The sequence below is a fragment of the Manacus vitellinus genome, unplaced genomic scaffold (assembly GCF_001715985.3).
Source record: "Manacus vitellinus isolate BGI_N305 unplaced genomic scaffold, ASM171598v3 scaffold_25_pilon, whole genome shotgun sequence".
Taxonomy (NCBI): Eukaryota; Metazoa; Chordata; class Aves; order Passeriformes; family Pipridae; genus Manacus; species Manacus vitellinus.
In genome coordinates, this window is record NW_021939882.1 from 5,148,604 (window position 1) to 5,168,608 (window position 20,005).

At 41.3% G+C, this 20,005-nt stretch overlaps 2 protein-coding genes across 2 annotated transcripts in view; one reads left to right on the forward strand and one right to left on the reverse strand.

The window, feature by feature from the left end:
* Nucleotides 1–479: 479 nt before the first annotated feature.
* On the forward strand, nucleotides 480–2,650 carry LEAP2 (liver enriched antimicrobial peptide 2). Its single transcript, XM_008928041.3, has 3 exons — nucleotides 480–706; nucleotides 1,149–1,282; nucleotides 2,371–2,650. Exons 1-3 carry the CDS (start codon nucleotides 650–652, stop codon nucleotides 2,405–2,407), a joined length of 228 nt encoding a protein of 75 aa, XP_008926289.1. The 5' UTR covers nucleotides 480–649; the 3' UTR covers nucleotides 2,408–2,650.
* A 616-nt stretch (nucleotides 2,651–3,266) lies between these two features.
* The window catches only part of AFF4 (AF4/FMR2 family member 4), a 34,748-nt gene continuing 18,009 nt past the window's right edge, over nucleotides 3,267–20,005 (reverse strand). Inside the window, 11 exon segments of the mRNA XM_018073591.2 lie at nucleotides 3,267–8,490; nucleotides 9,037–9,257; nucleotides 10,077–10,120; nucleotides 10,727–10,820; nucleotides 11,493–11,564; nucleotides 11,973–12,109; nucleotides 12,258–12,321; nucleotides 13,578–13,675; nucleotides 14,813–15,050; nucleotides 16,561–16,649; nucleotides 18,855–19,769. Of these exon segments, the coding sequence (XP_017929080.2) occupies nucleotides 8,372–8,490; nucleotides 9,037–9,257; nucleotides 10,077–10,120; nucleotides 10,727–10,820; nucleotides 11,493–11,564; nucleotides 11,973–12,109; nucleotides 12,258–12,321; nucleotides 13,578–13,675; nucleotides 14,813–15,050; nucleotides 16,561–16,649; nucleotides 18,855–19,769 (2,091 nt within the window). The 3' untranslated portion in view covers nucleotides 3,267–8,371.

A 20,005-nucleotide genomic window follows, 5' to 3' on the forward strand; every position in this document is an offset into this window, starting at 1 on the left:
CCTCAGAGAAGAACTCTATGAGTTACTGCACATTTTACATTCCCAGACCCATCTGAGAAGTGTTACACCTGCTTTTTGAGCACCATATGCCTGGAAAGGAAGGTTAAGCAATTTTCTTACGGTTCTTTCCTGTACCAAGAGTGAGAAGCAGAATCAAAAGCACAATCCTCTGCTCCAAATAACCTTGGCAAGACAACACTTGCCCCTGGCTGGCAAACTCAGAGCAACACACATTGTGGGTGGCACAGATGTTAAATAAGGTTATGGCTTTCAGTCTTGACCATAATAATTTGGGCCAACCCCCCTTTTGGATGCAAATAGACTATGGAGTTCTGGTAACATATTAGGTAGGCTTTAAAAAAAGGAACAGTTGGCACAATGGGTAAGGTGACCAGACAAAGTACAAGTGGAAGGGGAGTAAATTATTAGCTCAAGAGACAGGCCTTGAACCAGATCACTTCAGCAGATGTAGACTTAGCAATTCCCTCTTGCTCCAAACCGAACTTTGTTCCTGTAATAACTGGCAGCTGATGTAATGATAAGAGAATGAAGTCTATAAAAATCTAGCTGAAAGCCTGGGAAGTTCTCATAGAGTTCTTCCTGCCTCCTCCGCCCACGGCTGGTCGAAGTGACAACTCACGCTGGGAAGATGCACTGGTGGAAAATGATGGCAGTCCTTTTGCTCTGCTCACTGCTGCTCAGCCAGGTAAAGAGAGACAACTATTGAAATATAGCTACTGAAATAAATAATTAGAAATATACTATTTAAAGAGCTAATTCAAATGGACGGGTAGTTCACGAAAGCTGCTATGATTTGGATGGAGAGCTGGCTGGGGTTAGAGGTGACAGTAGAGCTTTTTTAGAGGATTCAATGTCATAAAATGAAGAGTAACTGCCTAGTGAATATTGGACTACTCTGAGCCATAACTTAGCAAGCGATTCTGCCTTCCCTCCCAAGATTAAAAAACATTGTTAATTTTGGTACTTAGTTCTTTGGGGTCGGGCTACAAGCAATACTTTGACAGAGTACGCTATGTTCTGGAAACCAGAAACATTTCAAGTGCTTCAATTAAGACAACTGACCTCAGCATCAGAGCAACCATCCGCAGGTGCCTCATGTGCTGACAGTCCCCCTGGCTCTGTTTCAGGCACACGGTGCATCCCTGCCCCAGACCCGGGTGCCACGGCAGCGGCGGATGACGCCCTTCTGGAGAGGAGTGTCCCTGAGACCCATCGGAGCCTCCTGCAGGGACAACAGCGAGTGCATCACCATGCTCTGCAGGTAACTCAGCAACCCTTAATACTGTGTGATGGAAAGGAAGTTCACACTTAGTCTCACCCAAACGGGATCCAGAGTTCACAAAAAAAGATACCAGGAACAGGGATGGGGCAACAGACTCAGACTCTTTTGTAAGCAGTGCAAACAGAGCAGAGTCCAAGTTCCTTGACTGCCAGTCTTAGTCCTTTCACTGCAACCCCAAATAACCTGGCTTTGCAAAAAGGAACAGAGGACTCCAGACAGCTTTTAGGTAACCACAGACCTTAAAATTAATCCTTCCTAAAGCCAATGCTGTTCACTTTAAAGCATGTATTAATTAAAAGTAAAAAACCATGTATTACATCTTACCCTAAATTAACCACTTTAAGGTGCTTACTGAGCTCATAGTTTAAAAGACAACAATATCAAACACCATTGAGTTCTCATGAACACTAGATGTAAGCAAATTGTCCAACTGCATATAGTTGAATACATAAATAGAATAGTTAAAATTTCTACTTAGTGACTGAAAGGTGATTTTGTGTGGCACCTGCTGTGCATATATACCAGAAATCACAAACAATGTAGAACATAACCACTTTCTACTATATGTAAATAGGAAAAATGGATAAATGTATCCTATTATTAATAAATATGATTATAAATAAGATTATTTCATATTCTATTATAAATAAATAGGATAAAAAAATAAACAGTACAGGGTGGTTAGGCTGTATGCTGTGTTTGAAATGAATCATTAGGTTCTGCTGATTCCCAGAACTGAGCTGGACCAGCAACAACAGGAAGGTACAGACAGAACAGGACGCTGTGGACAGGACTGCAGTTCTGTACCATTTCTACACTGCACCTGATCCTATAGCCCTGGGCAACACACATTTTGGAGTTATGATGTAAAAGCTAAGAACAGAAAATGAATCAAGACAAACTGAGTAGAGTTAGAGGTGAACACAGTGTGCAGGGCTACCTGAGCTGGACCACTGCTGGAACACCTGGGCGTGGGGAGCGCTGCTGAGGATGTACCTGGGATACCTGTCTGAGCCCAGCTCAGTGGCAGCCCCAGCTCTCAGTGCCTCATGATGGTTTTTTTCCAGGAAGAACCGCTGCCTCCTCACCACGGCCTCGGCATGAGCTCATGATGACAACACCCCTCACTGTTACTGCTGACGATGCTCCACACACTTGGGACATATTTATTGACTGCTCAGGAGCTGGACAGTGATTCAAGCAATCAAATATAAACCATATTTAATATTTCTGTCACATGTGCTGATAAAAGGACTTCAAGAGCTCAAGACCATCTCCTGCCGTGGCTGCGCTCTGGGCCTCAGGATGCCTCTGGCCAAGCTCAATAAAAGGGCTCTGCCTCTCCTGCTCGTTTGGGTTTTTTGTAACGGTTCATATTATTTATTTGAAGGTGTGAATTAAATTATATATTCAGCAAACCACCTTGGTTTTCCTTGTATCCTGTGAGCAGAGTGGACGGTGAGTGCAGAGCTGGTGCTCAAATCCAGCTGGACCTTTATCCTTCCACCTGGCAGGAACATAAAGTAGATCAGGCTCCATCTCCTCAGTCTGACAGATGAACTCTTATCAGTGCTCAGATAAAGGCCTGTTAGAAAGAGGGAGCCAAACTGATAATACTGATACCAATTTCAATATCCCAAATATATCCAGTGATAACTGGAAGGAAAACTATTTACTCTTAATTACTTCTAATCAAATTTACTTAAATACATGTCCTAGACTGACTTTTGCCACTGACCTTACCTTCTATTTTAAAATAAATTGATCAAAATGCTGTTTTGAGCTGCTGGACGTTAATTCAGAGGGCTGAAACACAAAGCAAAGCACTTTGGGTTAAATAAGAACATACTGGATGCTGCTCTCCTTTTGTTACACAGAGCACTAGGATCAGAAAAAGAGAGAAGTCTGCCTAAAAATGCACTTCCAGGGAAAACACCCAGAAAACAGATACAAGCACAGGGGATTGGAAGTTTAATACAGAAAATCTATTTGATATTTATTAAACTTAGTTTCTCCAGTTACAGTTTTGCATTGTACAAAGCATTTTAATGACACAGTAGTTAAAAAGATCTTTACAAATTGAAATGTGATACCCTTTTCTCCAAATATTTTAATTGCCATAAATTTGTTTAAAAATACACATTAAACGCATGTTTCAGACACTAAACTTTCTATAATCTCAATACCACAAAATACATAGAATATACTATACAGATGTGGAAAAAATCTAGTTAGTATATAATACTTTGCTCACCATTAACAGCTTTATTACGTGAAATGCACATACTGACTTAGAAATCCTAATTTTGAGCCCCAAAGTACCCTTTGAAATTTCAAATGTATTGCAACAAATAAAATCACAGTTTGTTTATTTTTTCAGGTTTTGGTTGAAGACAGATGCCCAAATCTTTTGATAGAAAACAAAATGTAACACATGGACTTGTCATGTACAAAGCATAAAACAGAGACATCCCATTAGTTACTAACAGTACCTTTCTGTAGGATTAATCAGGGCTTCATTTATAAGTGACAGGTTAAAAGTTACCTCCCCCCCCAGCCCTCCCCCAAAAGAAAAACCCCTTCTTCACCAAATAATAATTTCAAATAAGATAAAGGATTTTTAATAAATATATAAGCACTTTATCCTCCATATACAAAATTTTTTTAAAACAATTTAAAAGGGGGACCAGATACAAATGTCAGGAACTGTGCTTGAAGAGTCATTCCTGGTCCTTAGAGTTGAGTTTGGGATGTGGAATGCCAAGGCAGCCCCAAGGAGCTGCTGCAGCAGCACTGTGCCCCCAGCTCCACCACAGGAGGGTTGCATATAAAACTGAAGACAGGGAACACTGCATTGCCATTTTCCTACATTGGCTGGAGTTACACCAGGAATGGGCACATTTCCATGAAGTTTCCAGGTGAAATAAAACAGGTGAAGCATGGACATACAGACAGCCCAGCTCACTCCATGCTGCAGCACAGCAGCTGGAATTGCTCAGACAGTGGACTGAGGGACACTCGGCTGAGCCAGTGGCTCTGGAAGGTCCAAGGGGAACCCAGCTCTGCCACACTCCCCCTGAGAGCAATTCCTGATGGCACAGGTGCCCCTTCCTTCCCTGCCTTCCCCTCCCAAATGGCACCACAGACCGAGTCCTCAAACAGCATCGGAGCTGGACACACCACGATTCCCCAGTGACAACCTTCCTACCTGGGAAACCCTCTCCTGGAATAGCTCTGGCTCTGCATGAGTTGGCGAGCAAAAGCTCTGGCTCCTCTCTGTACTTTAAGATGTCTGGCACTAACTTTGTTGATTGGAAACACGGGGTTTTCCGTAACACTGACACATCAGATGGAGAAATTTAAACCCTGACCGAAGGATTTGTCGGAAAGGTAAGAATTTGGAAGTTGTTTACTCCCCAATGGGTAATTCAAACTCGACTTGCTCAGGCCCTTGTGGATCTGCCTCAATACAAACACTGCAGTGACAGCAAAGATCTGTTCAGAAAATTACATTAAATACAACAAAGGTAGTTTCTCTCTCTCTTTCCAGCAGTTTGCCATTTGGGCAAACTCCATAATTCTCTGCCTACGGCCTTATTTTACTTGCCCCAGGCAAGTGCTACATCATTCCCATAAATTCTGACTCTCTGTGTGTAGGGGCCATTCATAAATACATTTCAGGGCATTTTTTGTTACCACAGCAATCAAGCCTCAGCAATCTAAAGGAATATACATTGCACTCCTGGATAATATGCAATATTTATCACCAATAAGATGGTGACTCAGCACTCAATAAATAATATATCAATATAGTCAGTTGCACCATAATCTAAAAACAAGTATAACATATACTTTGGACAGACTGAGTCATATATATATACATACATATTAAAAGACACATACAATACAAATTGCATACTGCCATCAAAAGCCAAGGAGAGCCATCCGCCCGCTCTGCTTTATGGCTACGAGATTCAAATCAAAACAAAACTCTTGGGCTGGTTTACTCTGGTGTCCTGAAGATTTGTTTGGAATTATAAATGGTTGCACCTTATCACCTGGAACCTGCAAGTCTGAGAGCAAAGTCAAACAGCTGAGCAAGCCTAGTCTGATTGAGCCATTCTTAAGATTCACCAACTGGGACCACGATCAGCGAGGGAATTAAGATTACGGTGTTGATACGTATTAATACACACCTGTCCAGGGAATGATTTGGGAAGCCAGAAGCTGGGGAGTCCCTCCTTAGTCACCACTGAGATGAGTGTTGGTGCTGCAGTGACCTGCACTCCCACTGTGGTGCTGGAGGTGCGGAAGGACAGGAACAGACCCTCCTCTCACCTGGGCAGAGGGATTGAAACCTAGGACATACTTGCTTATTTTTTTTGGCTATGAGATCTGACTAAGTTCATAACTTTCCTCTTGGAAACAATGGTGGATCCCAAATTAACATACGCTTTTGGAATTGTGAAGGCTAAACTGATCTGTTTGCAACAGTCCCAGATGCACAAGGCATTTCTGATCCATTACCAAGCCCACTGCAGATCTCCTGCACCAACAGGACACATGGGACAGCACTCCAGAGGATATTCCACCACAGAGCACCCTGTTCAGCTGGGACACTTCCAACCAGCTCAGGTCCACATTTTGACATGATGCAAAAAGCCTCCTGTCCATTTGAAGACAATTTCTAAGATCCAATGATCTGGGGATAAGCGATGCATTTTTAGGAGACCAATTTAGCGTGACACCAAAAGGTATTTGTGGGACTCTAGTTAAGGAAAAAAAAATTCCCAGAGATGAGACCATTCCTGCTGAGAGCAATGGTGACTGTGCACAAAGGAGCAAGCCAAGAACAGCCATGCTGGCTAGTGCAGCACTACACACAAAACCAACCATGAATGCAACTTCTACAAAGGTATTTCTACAGCGTCAGAGGTGTGCGAGGCACTTCAGAGTAGGAAAGGAAACACAGCTGACAGTGTCCCATGCCCACGACAGGGAGTTTGAGGGTACAGAGTTCTGTCTCCAACAGCAAAGACTAACAGAAACGTGACCTTGCACAGTGATTCCATAAAAAGGATGCTCCAACAGACCTGAAGAGTCAATTCAGCGACCAGGGAAAACCACAGGTCTGTTACTCAATGTATCAATCCGGACGTAGCAAAGCTTTTCTGGAAGTACAAAACACGCTGGGACGCAAAGGAAGCTCTACGAATATGCAGCTACCTTGTAGTAGGTTACTAATTTGCAAAACTTCTAAACTCTTAAAGCCCATAGGACATACTGCAGTACTAAGGAGCGTAGAATTCTATTCCTTCTCTCGAGGTTGCCGTGATTTTGGCACTTAACTACACCTACACAAAAAATTTAGTGCAATAATTTTCCTGAACATGCACGTTCATATCTGGTACAGAATAAAGGGTTCAATGGGAGAGAAAACAAAGCAGCATTCCACAATCTCACTCCAAAGGATTCAGAGTTGGACTCTTGGAAAGGAGACCACCACGATGAGTCAGTTTGTGTGACAGACACTGGGACTTGGAAAAAGGAAATGGAATTTTACCCAAGTACTGCAGAAGACCACTGCATACAGTATACCTGGTCCTGCTGTAAAACATCTTGTAAACAGTTCATAAAATCTTCATCTAAAAGTAAGGCATAAGGCACACCAGACATGTTGGGGGCACTAAGCAATACTGAAAGCAGTAGCATTTGAAACCTTTTACTCAGACAAGCACCTCATGTGAAAGGTACTTTGGTTTGCACTCTGAGAGCAGCCAACTGCAACTCCAGAACCATTTGTGTTGCACCGAGCAAATGTTACGCTCCATCAAATGTTAACAGGACCTTCATTACCACGGGGTAAAGCCAAGTTTTAGATCCATTCTGCACCAGAACAGTCGTTTCCCTGCAGGAGCAGGTGAGCTTCCACCCCACGGTGGCTGCAGCACTGCCAGCCTGTAGTGTCCATCACCCAGCAGACCCCAAGAAGACAAAATGGACCTCGAGTTCTACTAAAGATTCCTGGTTTCTCAGTCAATGGAAAAGATGCAAATGACAGTTCTGGTAGGAATTTAACTACTGTTGAGTTTTAACCACAAAGTTCACCCATTTTGTAAGTGTCAAAAAGTGACAAGCACGGAAACAAAAGGTATTTTAAATGAAGAGATGCAAAAAAGCACAAGATTGTCCTTTTCCAAAGCCTTTCCTGTTTGCATCGCACCCATCGGACTGAAGGTCATTCCTACACCATTACTTGGATGTTACATTAAATGCAAATTACTGTAATGTTTTGTGATTGTTATAGTGTTAATCGATGGCTTGAAACTGCCTTGAAAACAATCCAAGTCAGATCCAGCTAAATATTTCTCCATATAAATTTCTTTATAATTCATTTAAATGAAGTATCTCAATACGTAGAAGAATATCTGGAACTTTTCTATTTAGTACAAATTCTGCAATAATAAATCTGTAGTTGTCATTTATTAGTCGACTCATAGGCATTAGGCATGAGAAGTATGGTGTCCCTACACGTTAGAACCTATCAACCCTAGTTCCTTTTACAGGCTCTATCACCACAAGACATTACAGAGTAACAAAGCTCACAAAGTACTTAAATAAAGTGTCTAGGTTTAATTTCTAAGTACTCAAAAGGGAAAATTTAGGGAAGAAGAAATAGCTAAAACCGGCCCCCAATGGGGCTTTTCAAAATTAAAATTACAAAAATTAAAATAAATAGGATTTAAACTGACTATTTGTGTATTGTGACTGGAATTCCAATGATCTATCCATGACAGATCAGCAAAACTACAACTTTCATGTAGCAAATTTTAAAATATTTAAATAACTTAAACCGGGAATACTGAAGAAGTCCATGAACCAGCTGATTTGGGGTTAAACACAAAACACAAATGAGGATGGGAGACATGGGAAAGCATTCCTTGCTCTTAGTGTCAACTAAGCAATGTGTTATGGCAGTCTTCCTTATTGACATGACACAGTGTTGTGGAGAGAAATCAGAGGCAGCGAGAAAAATGGGTTTGATTTTGGGTTCCTTCAGTTCCAGCCTCACTTGGCATCGAGGCGCAGCCAGTGCAGGCCCTGCCGGGTGTAACGCACCAGCTCGGTCATGATGCTCGTGTTAAAAACCAGAGGGCCCATAACTTTATCCAGTTCAGCAAAGAACTCTAAAACAACAGAAACACGAGTTAAATAAGCACATTTGGGAATATGGGAAATACAACACCCGACCGCCCTGTATTTTCAGCGTGAAGCTTTTGGATTAAGAGAAACAGGAGTGATGAGAGATGGCTGAGTGGTGGAAGAGTAAAGGAAAAAAGATTTTTCCTGATAAATTTCTTTACTCTTTTGCAGAAGACTGGTTGGAAATGATAAGACTATTCAACTATTGTCAAACTTCCTTGGCTTTCCCCCTCAAACATGTACTTCACTTTAGAATTTCAGAACGGGAAATACACCAAGTTCCTCTTCCTACACTGAACAATTTACAGGAAATGCAACTAAGATTTTTACATCTCCAACACCACCTTGACAACCACAACACCCAGCTCAGGTAATTCCTTCAATCCAAGGTGTAACTTTCTACCTTATTTTGCAGAGGACCTGGTTCAGCATCCTGGACACCATTAACTACCTCTCCAAAATCGAAAGCCCAGGAGTGTTTGCACCCTCTGGAATGCCTGAGGTTATAAAGTACCTGTGCCACTCCTTACCTTTCTGTTCTCTTGCCAGCTGTTCAGCTTGTTCCCAAATTTCAGTGGCATAGAGGAAGTTGGACGTGACCTGGACATAACTGGCAGCCATCTGATGGATCCTCTGTGGGATCGTCACCGAGGACCCGCTCCCTGAAGGATTGGCTGCCCCAGAAGAGTAATTTCCTGAATTCCCTGGAGACAGCTTTGGAGACACTGGAGACGGCATCCCAACAGGTTTGCTGCTCACCCAAAGGGAAAGATTAAATTGGAAATGCATGAATACACGAACTTTCAACACCTCATGCTGTGAGACACCCTCCAAGACCCCTCTGCCCACACTGAGGGTGTGGGATGATCGAGCACTCCCACTTTACACATCAAAAATCAGGATCTGCCCTACAACAAATTAAATGCTCAAGGTAGTAACTGCTGAGGATCCTTCAGCTCTTACTTGTAGCTTACAAAACCCAATTACCAAACATCTTCACCTCTTAATTCAATAAAATCTTCAATTCATTGTTTGAATAAATTGAACCTTAAAGAATGAAAAAAATTACAACTACCTGGTAACCACACTGCCATAATATTACATTATATAATTACATTATATAATATTACTGCACATAACACAATGGAAATCTGAAATGCCCTCCTAAAACTCATTGAAAGATTTATCAAAAGTCCATTTTTGGGTTTAAAAGAACAGAAGTAAATTGCAAAACTAGGGGACAGACAGTGCTGCAAGTACTTGTAACCATTTGGACTTGTAGCACTGATAAAGCTCTTGTTTTGGGGGGAAAAGTACTAAAGTAAACAACAAAACTCAGTGAGATAAGTAACTTGTGGGTTAATGACCCTTTTTTTGCCTGACAAAGCCTGCACAGCAACATCACCAGCAGCAGTCTCTGTTCTCAGAATAATTACACAAAAAATAAATCAAAATCCACACCCTTAGAACTATTACCCCAAAAGCTGCTCTCTGAGCACCTCAGGCACGCAGGGAATACAGAAAATGTGCCAGAAGTTGAGAAATACAGGTAACAGCTTTTACTACTCACCTTCCCATACCAGGTGATGGTGCTTGAGAATTATTGTAGCAATTCTGTTTGGAGAAAAAGACATTTGTCACCTGATTTATGTTTATAATTTATCTAGTTACATTTTATCTGGTTATTTACTTGGTTATTTTTGACCAAATTGATTTTTGTAGTTTTTCTTTTAAGCAACATTCTCAATAATATCACAGTATTTATCAACTGAAATTTGGGAAAAGATCCTTTTTTCCTAATGACTTAAGACATGAATTAAGGGGTTATTTTAGCAACACAAAGAAGGACTGGAGTGGTCCTCTGCTCTAACCATTAGATACCACTGTCCCTTACGGGAACATTTTGGTTTTTTCAGCCTTTTAATAGAATGAAATCTGTTACTACTGGCATTGAACAATTAAAAGATCTCCCAAATTTATTAAAGAAAACAAAATTAACAGAGAACTGACATGCCCAGACCAGCAGGGTTATGACATCCAAGCTGTCTCTGCCCAGCTTTAAACTATTCAACTTTTAATATACTTTCAAGGTTCAGTTCTAAATGGGTATATTCCAAGTTCACATGTAGAGGTCTGAAAATTGGATCTGGGAATTTTAAATGATGTAGAGCTTTAATATCATTAGGTTTTAATGTTCTAAGTAAATACACCTGCAATTACCTTCAGATGTTCAGTCAGAGTTTTTGAGTATTTCAATGCACTTTCCTTTTTCAGTTTGAAAAGCCTCAGGTACAGCAGAGCTTGGCACCGAAGGCTGACCACAGACAGGACAAAAAACAGTCAAGGTCAGGTTTAGCATAACTCAGTGGGTTTCAAAAATCTAACAGCTGTGCTCTTAAAGTTTTCTCTACCAACTCAACCAAGAAAATCCACAACCACCTTTAAATTCTCAAGGAAACTGAAACAGCTTCATAAGCCTCAAGCTGAAACTTTACCTTTCAGTGATTTTGCTGATATAATGAGCTTGGGAGACAATACAGTGATTTCCTAGACAAGGGTTTCCTCTATTTTTCACCTGTGTCAGGACATTCTGAGCACTCTGCCATGGCCTCCCCTTTCCCTTCCCCCTGAACCAAGGGGTTCCTGTCCTCCATACCTGTTGCAGACATTCCATTAAAACCTACAGGGCTACTGACAGTTCTTACTGCCAGTCCAAATGGTGACTTATCCCTGGAAGTGCACAGGATGGACCCCCATCCTCTCTGCTGTTACTCCTTAGTGTTTCAAAGACTTAATCTTCATGAACATCCCCTCTGCCCCCATTTACAGCAATCAGATATACAGCATAAATCTTTATGTACAGCCAAGTGAAAACCTCATGTATTTGGTTCAGAAACACCCCAGAGCTCAGTGGAACACAGCACTTCATGCAGATAAAACATGTGAAATCCATCAGGGCACTGTAAGAAGTGCAGAACACACGTACCAAAGCACTGCCAGCCTTTTGTCCGCAGCCGTCGCATCCGGTGCCAAGTAATTCTTCAGTTTCATAGTGTATCTGCAAACAAAGGCATCAAGTGAACCACAAAGTAAAAATTACAGTTTCATTTATCAATCACAAAACACTGACACGCTTATGAATCTCTGATTTCAATTGTCTTCACCATTTTAGGAACCTCTCTCAGACTCTAAACAAAACACTAACTGGGCAGTAAACGGAATTATTTTGCTTCTCATGGGTTACTCGTTGTAGAGAGGCTTCAAGAGCCTTAGCAGAAACCATCTCAACCTTCATGGAAACACTTCAAACCTCAGCAACTGGAACAAACTGGTCAGTGATCCAGTTTTAGCGGGGAATGACAACAGATCTCAAAAGCTGGTGGCCAAACCTCAGTCCATCTGACAGCTCTGATTCCCAGGCCCCTTCCCCACCCACTTGCCTTTGTATGTGCTTTGCAATGCTTACTTGATTAATTCCACAGTTTCTGAATACATAGGGAACGGGGACTTGGATTCCTGAGCATTTTTCTCCAATGCATTCCCACACTCAATGAAGGACACGACAGCATCCAGGTAGTACACGGCCTTCTCAAACCTGTCCGACTGCAGAGAGGGGAGAGACACTTTTAGGGACGAAAAGCAGAGAGAAGTACAGGAAAGTTCCAGTACAGAAGGGCAGCAAAATGGCAAAGGCAGCAAACCAACCCCAGGATAACGTGCAAACACTGGGTAATGTTGGAGATTAACTTACCAAAGCATCTGCATTGTGTTTCAGCTTCTTTGCTTCTTGCAAATAATGATCAGCTGAGTAAGTCCTGTAAGAGAGGACATGGATTTAGGGACTCAGCCCCACCCATATTTCATGGCCTTTTATTACTGAAGCTTCTTGGCGTTGCCAAATTTCAGATTTTTTTCTGTTCCTAACTCAAGAAACACTATGATAAAACTGTTTACATAGTTTCAAATTAGTTCTCTAGTTTCAGGTAATTCAAAAAGTATTTCAAGCAAGTTGATTACCACACATGAATTAGTTCAATTTACCGCATTTGACAGCCAAGCAAACCAAACACTTGACCAACAACAAGGGCATGGGAAGGAAAAAACCCACAAAATTTGAGGGCAAATTAAACCAGCACCGTCAGGACTTACATTGCTAAGGGTGTGAAATATATTAAAATTATGACAGAATAAATCAAGATGCATTCAGGTGTTAATTGCCTTTGCTTTGCCACCTGGGACAATCAATGCTAAACGATTTCCTCAACTAGATGAGCACAAGGAGTCATAAAAGTGTAATGATTCATTTCAATGCATTAACATATTCCGTACAAGTTGATTAAAGTTTGCAATAAATTATCCCATCCATCCTATCTTACTTGTCAAAGAATTAAAGATATTTGAAATTAATATTTTTACCAGACCCCTTACAGGAAATTGATGTCATTACAAAGCAACAGTTAATACTAACAAGATTCTATAACTGTAAAATTGTTTCAATCAGTTCTAATCTGACGAAATCCTAAAATGGCTCTGTTATAACCACAAGGTTAGAACATGTCACAATTACTGTTCCTTGCAGTAGACTCTCCTTATGGCTTCCTATACTTCCATACAATTTCAGGTTTTAATTTTTTAATAAGTTTGATCTTATCTCAATTTCTTGGCTCTGTTATATCTTGGGATAATCACAAAATCCCCATAAACTGTTTTGTCCTAAATGATTGTGTATCCTAACCATCATATGTGCTCAACTTTTTTCTATTTCTAAAGAGCTTTTAACCAGAAAGCTACAATTATATTTGGTCCAAACATAATTTCATCTGTAGAATGAATTTAAAGAAGTGCTTTCAGAGTAAACCTTGTGCTGAGATCTGAGTTGGCACAAATGAAACCTAAAGTCTGCACAAGATGAAGAAGTATTTGTTTTATTTTCCTTTCGAGGTATTTTCTTTGACAAAGAGCTTTCATGTCAGATCTTTTGTGAAGCAAAATGACAACTCTTCTCCATGAGGAGCTGGTTGTGCTTGAGATCTGCAGCCACAGAGAGGGAAAGGCAATTTTCTGTTCTTACCTATCATCAAAAACGAGCTTTGCTCTCCTTGACTTTGCACTTTCCGTAGCCTGAGCAGAGGCAGGAGGGCAGCTGGAGGAATTGTTCACAATCTTTTCCTGAAAGGGAAATCAATGCCAAATAATACATTTAAAGAACAGTTAAATTTCCTCTGCCTTCAAGAGAAGCATTTGTTGTGTAAATTTCTCCCCTGACTTCACACGTTCTATGCAACAAGGACAGTTTGCAGCTGCCTGAGCTGCCACTGAGCACAGGGAATAAATAATCAACTTCCAGGAGGCTCCCACCTAATGCTGGCACAGAGCAGACACCAGGCTGGGATGGAGCTCCTCACTCCAACCCTCTCCATCAGAGGGAAGGACGCAGCCAAGGCTTTCCAAACACACTTAGATCCAGGAAATTCCTCCCTCAATCTCCCATGTCACTGTTTCTAAATTTTGCTCTTCCACTCTAACAAAGAGATGATGAGGATTTTAATTTCTCATTTCTATAAACAACACACTCTGCTGAATGCATTTGCCTTGAAAAAAAACCCCACAGGAGTAGGTACTACTCTGAGAAAGGTATGAGTAAGCACAGCTGAAGTATAAAATGACAAACATATCACAAACATACAACTGGCTTTGGGACATTTATATTTTTAAATTCCATCACATCTAAACATCTTCTCAACCTAAATCTCTTAAAAACCATTTGCTGCACCATCTTCATAACCATGTTTTTTCCCCCCAACCACAGAGAGCACTGTAAATTCCTGAGCTGGAGTTAAAATTATCTTTCTGAGCTCTTACAATGTCATAAAATGAGAGCTACAGCTTCCCAGCCCAGCACTGAGCATGGACCAAGCTCCTGCTCTCCTGCAAAACCAGGACAAGTTCTATATCTGCTCTGAGGAGACAAGAGCAACTTCATTGTTCCATTTACCAGTGTGTAGACAGCTTTCTAGCGATATTTCTCATTAACCAATTAATACACAGGCAGCATCAGTCACCAGGAGATGACTAAGACTAAACTAATTTAATCAATTAACAGAAGAATTTGCAGGATAATCATTAGTATTCCACCTCTCCCCCGAAGTGTTTTCTAACTTATGGATTTCCAAGGCACCTAAGCACTATGACACAAAACAATGCATATCTAATATTAATTACATTTTAACTTGAACTAAAAACTGTTTAGATCAAACTGCAGAGCAAAGCAGGAGGTTTAAGGCATGTACAGAGTCAGCCCTTTACCTTGGCTTCCTTGGCACTACTGGAACCCTTCCCCTCTGTCTTCTTCTGTTTGGAAGAGGAGCTGCTTTTGCTGCCACTGCTGCTTTCCTTGCCTGGGTTGCTGCTGGATTTTAAGGATGATGACTGACTGACCGTCCTCTTCCGGGACCCGTGTTCCTGCTTGGAATCTTTCTGTAGGACTGGGGCAGCAGGAGATGGCAGTAAATCCTTCTCTTTAACAGCACTTGGCTTTGAAGACCTGCACAAAAGGAACAAATTCAGGGTTAGGGTTTCTTTCCTTAAAAAACCAAACCCAAAACCAACCCAACAAAAACAACCCAAGAAAACCCAACACACAAAACTTCGATTTTTAACTTTTAAACTGAAAAACCCTTGGTTTTTAAACAAGACTTGGCAAACCAGCTATGGAGAAAAGGAGAATAATTTTGGAGAATAAATTTCTTCAAAGCCAGATTGAACTCGTTTTCACCATTTTATTTGTTCTGACCTGAAAACACAGGCAAAACTAGACAAGTTCTAACCATAAAACCACACCCCTACACCAGTTCTTAAAAAAAACACCCTAAACACTCACAATTTCAGCACTGCAAGCCAATGTCAGCGCCAGGCTGTCTGTGCAGACCAGCCAGCCAACAGCTCCAGGGAAAGATGCTCCAGATAAATCACTGGAACCCAGGGAATGGGAAAACTTCCTCAGTGCAGCCTTTCAGGACAGTCTTACTTTGGCTGCTGAGGGATGCTGTTGGCTATTCCTGGCTTCCCATAATTATTATTTCTACACATTATTCCTATAAAATCATAGAGTTTCATTTAATTAAGTGTCCTTCAGAGAACTGCACTGGCAATCAAGGAAATATCAGAAATAGCAGGTGAAAAAGCAAAATCAAGCTAGAAATGTGTGCCTTCATTCCACATCTGCTTCCTAACAAACACTAAGACACTGTTTAATTCAGGAGGGGCAAAGAAGAGTTGTAACATTTGATGTGCTGCAGCTTCTCACATATTTGTAATTTGGCAATTACTCACTAGAAATATTATCCATGGCACAATTACACCAGTTTTCAATTGCCTGAACTGAAACAGCAGTTTTCAAAAGGCAGTGGAAAAAATTTACTCTTTTCTGTGAATTAACACTGATCAAGAAATAAATCAAATAAATCAATTGCAAAAAGCACGGGAAATTCAGAAATAACATATTAAACAGTGTTGCTGATTTGCTATTTCCGTATTACTTTGCTTTTGGGTCACTCTCTCTTTTCTTTAGCTAAAGTTCCAAGCTAAATTGATAGAGGCTAAATCCATGGATCCAAAGCTCAGTGCCATCAGCTTCCAAGACAAAGTCAGTTGTGCAATTTACTCCCAGTTTACAAACTTGCTAAATGAAGAATTACCAGATTGAGTTAATTTAAAAGCACAGATTTTGCAAGATCAAAAAGCCAGCTGCAGAGCTGCTTTCTAAACCAAAACCAACTCCACTGTGTATTAGAGAAAACCAGGAAGCAATCACCTGACTTCTGTTAAGTAACACAATTGTCTTTGGCCAATGTTTTTGGGTATGAAAATTAATTTCCACCAACTAATATTAGAAACTCTGAAATAAATTTTTTTGAAGGTAAGAAATAATGAAATTTTACTAAATGATTAAGGAAACACTTGTGGTAGGGGAGTGGAGAAGAGGGTGCAGGCAGGCACCATCCTCTCTGTGACAACCCTGAGCCTTCAGTGTTGGGAACAGCCAAGATACTCACTCCCTACTGCTGGAAGTCTTGTGTCCTGATGGAGCTTTTTCTTCCAGTTTCGTTTTCTTGCTTTCACTGGCTCTGTTTTCATCCTCATTCTGAGTAAAGCAAACAAGAAATACATCCAGGAAATATCCACTTTTACAGCTTCACTGACAGTGGCAATATTTCACATTAAGAGACCCTATTTAGCAGGTGTTTTACAGTGTACAGAGTAAAATACACACAGACCACAAAAACATGACCTACAGCATCTAATCCTTATCAAATATTTGACCAGACCCTGATATTGGAACAAAATGAAAAACCAAGTCTGGCTACTAAACTACAACCTGCATAAAAGCAGTAGCAGCCAAGTTGTTCATTTTAGCACAAATATATTATCATCATGAAATACAAGAAAAATCTGCCAAAGGCTTTGGCAAAGATCAGGAGACAGATTTTATGTTGTAGGGTTTAAAGAGTGTCTTATGAATGCCAGGAAAGGGTAAAAATCTAATCAGTCTATTAAATTAAGCTCAGAGATGTTGAAGACTATATATTTATATACATTTTAATCCTGAAGTCAAAGGATCTTGAAGATGAATTTCTCAAGTGTCTTCATGGAGCACTTGAGGGATCAATACAGTGAATAAACGGAAAATGAGGCCACAGAGGAAATCCCCTGGTAACACATCCCACATTCAGACCCAAAAGGTTTCTGTTTTGTGACACTGATGCTGCAACCCTGAGCCTTGTGACCAAGGAAACACAAGAGCAAACAATGAGTAGACCTGTGGTACCAGTTGTGTTTGGAGCACTCAAACCTAAAACTGGAGGGACGGGGAAAAGGGGAGTTCTTTATTTGCCTCACACAGGATTCCATCCTCTCTGGTGGCACCAGGAAGCCTCACAGTAATCAGAGGCTTCCCAAAAATGAAACATCAGACTGTTTTCTGGGATAAAGCCTAAATTAATTGGTCTTACCAAAGCTTTCTGGTTTAGATGTGAGAGCACAGATCTTTAATGCTCTAACTCCAAATGTGTACTGAAAGGTGTAACTGATCAAAGAAAGAGAAGTCAGTGAATTCAGACCCATTGGAGCATGCAAGTGCATTCTCAGGAACATCAGGAATTATACAGCAACACTTGCAAAATTATTCACTGTGCTGGTCAGTGTGATCCCCTTTTTACAAAAAACCCTCTTTTTCTGACTTCATTTCTTCAACTAGAGAAAACAGGAAACTTAGTTAGGAAAATAGAGGACAAACCTCTGTTTGTGGTTACATGTCAAGTCTCCCAGATGACATTAATTTCAGCAAGTGATCAAGTTTACTTTGGTTACTCAGTGGGAAAACTGGTTTAACTGAAACTATCTATCCCCTCAAATGACTCTCTCAATGATTTCACAGAATCCTTGGATTGCAGATGTCAACAAAGTCTCACAACCACTGCCAAATCCCTGTCAAAATCAGAGTAAAATCCAGAGTAGCACAGGGATTTCTGAATCCCCGATCCAGGGTTTCATGGCCCTAAATTCACAGACACCAGATGTTTATAAAAACTGAAAGTGGATCACTCAGTCCATCTGACAGTCCCACGTTTGCTCTGTCCGTGTGTTGAGGTTTCTAAAAGCAGTTTAAAATTACACCATCAACTACTTCTGACATATTCCTCCCAAGAGTACTATTCCTCCACTGATTCCTCTCCATTTTACTGCCTCCAGCCACCCTTGCTTTTTACTTATAGTTGAAGACATTAAATGCTTTTTCTGAAAAAGACTGAATATTATTATGGAGAGATCCCCTGCTCCCAGTGAAGCAGCACCCCAAGATGATGTTTTCTGCTGCTGCCACGCCCAAGGTGCAGTCCTGCCTCATCCCTTATCCTGGCAGTAGCCAACTCCATAGTTCAGGGAGCTGACTGAGATGAAAACTGACTTTTTGGGGGGTTTTTACCCAGGTGGATTTTCCACTGGATCAGCTGCCTATGCTGGCCTGCAGGGCACGAGGAGCTGGTGCCAGGTCAAGGGGAAGCAGGAGAGGGCTGGATGCAGAGCTCAGAGGCACAGAATGTGTGTCACCTCCATGACCTCTGGGTACAGGGCTAACAAACACTGCTACAGGGATGTCCTTCCTCCAAAAGAAAATCCCAACAGTCTCGTCCATAAGAGCACAGGGATGATCCATGTGTTCTACACAAACAGGTAGCAAAGCCATTCCTAAATCGCTCAGTTGCTACACTGAGGTGTGATCTGGGTTCTGGGATACACACAATCCACTGTGGGCTGAGGTAACAGGCAAATCTCTCTACAAAATTATCACCTGTTTGTGTTTCCTTTTGCCTTTTGTAGAACTTTTGTCCGACGGCTGTTTCTGGGATTCCCTGGGGTGCTTCTCCGGGGCGCTTTTCTTCTCCACTTTGGGTGCATCATCCTTGTAAGGCTTCCCTGGTATTCGGGATAAGAGGCTCAGGTCAATCTTCACAATGAGTGGGTACCTTTCATCAGGATCACTGAGTGGTGAAAGAAGCTCTTTCTCTTCCATAGGAGAGAACATTCTTTGCCGAAAAAAGCTGTCATCCTCCTCCATGGAAGATTTAACAGGAGTCCTATTGCTCTCAGAGTATTTGGGTGTTTGTGATGAAGGAGGCAGACTCTCATTTTCATCTGAATCAGAGGATGAGGTATCTGTTTCGATGAATTCCCTGGATTTCTGGGCAGATTTGCTTGAAGCCTTGTATTTCTTTTTCTCTGTCGTAGGCCGAGGGGAAGACTTGGGCTCTTTCTTTATATTGGGTTTCCTGGAGCCTTTTGTGGCCGCCTTATGCCTGTTTGAAGGGATATTTGTTGCCATATCTACTGGGGTTTCACTTTCTATTTTAAGACCTCCTCTAGGCTCTTCCACAGATGTCTTTTCTGCTTTCTTGGGCTGTTTTTTCCCCACAGTCCTCCTCTGTGCCGAGCTGTCACTCTGGGCAGGCGATTTCTGCCTGCCCCGACTGCTCTCCGAGCCCTTCTGGGTGGGTTTGGAATCTCTCCCTGGTGTAGAAGAAATGGAATCCTTGGATCCACCTTGATCAGTGTACCCACTCCCTGTGCCCTGATCCCGTCCCTCTTTTTTGTAGCCTTGGGAGGATGGAATATTGCTGTCCACGGAAGAAGCTGGTGACACTTTATGGGAATTGACTTTGTTCAACCAGTTATCCAGTTGCCACTTGTTTGTCGGTGGTGGCTCTGGCTAAAAACAAATTAAAAAACAGAGTTAGAGAAGATATTTCATTTTTCATTGCATTTCTTCCATCTTTTCCATGGGATAGCTGTATGATGCTGCACACCAAAGCAAGAGGTGCACCCAAACACCTGAGATAAATAACAAATGAAATACCGGTATAAATAACAGCTCAACTTTCCCTTCATCTGGAGCAGCTGCTATCAACAGGCAGTATTTGATGTCATAGTTTTTTAAGGTATGTT

Coding starts and splice junctions, on each gene's coding strand:
- LEAP2 (XM_008928041.3), top strand. CDS start 650: ATGCACTGGTGGAAAATGATGGCAGTCCTTTTGCTCTGCTCACTGCTG. Junction 707..1,148: donor GCTCACTGCTGCTCAGCCAG/GTAAAGAGAGAC, acceptor GCTCTGTTTCAG/GCACACGGTGCATCCCTGCC. Junction 1,283..2,370: donor TGCATCACCATGCTCTGCAG/GTAACTCAGCAA, acceptor GTTTTTTTCCAG/GAAGAACCGCTGCCTCCTCA.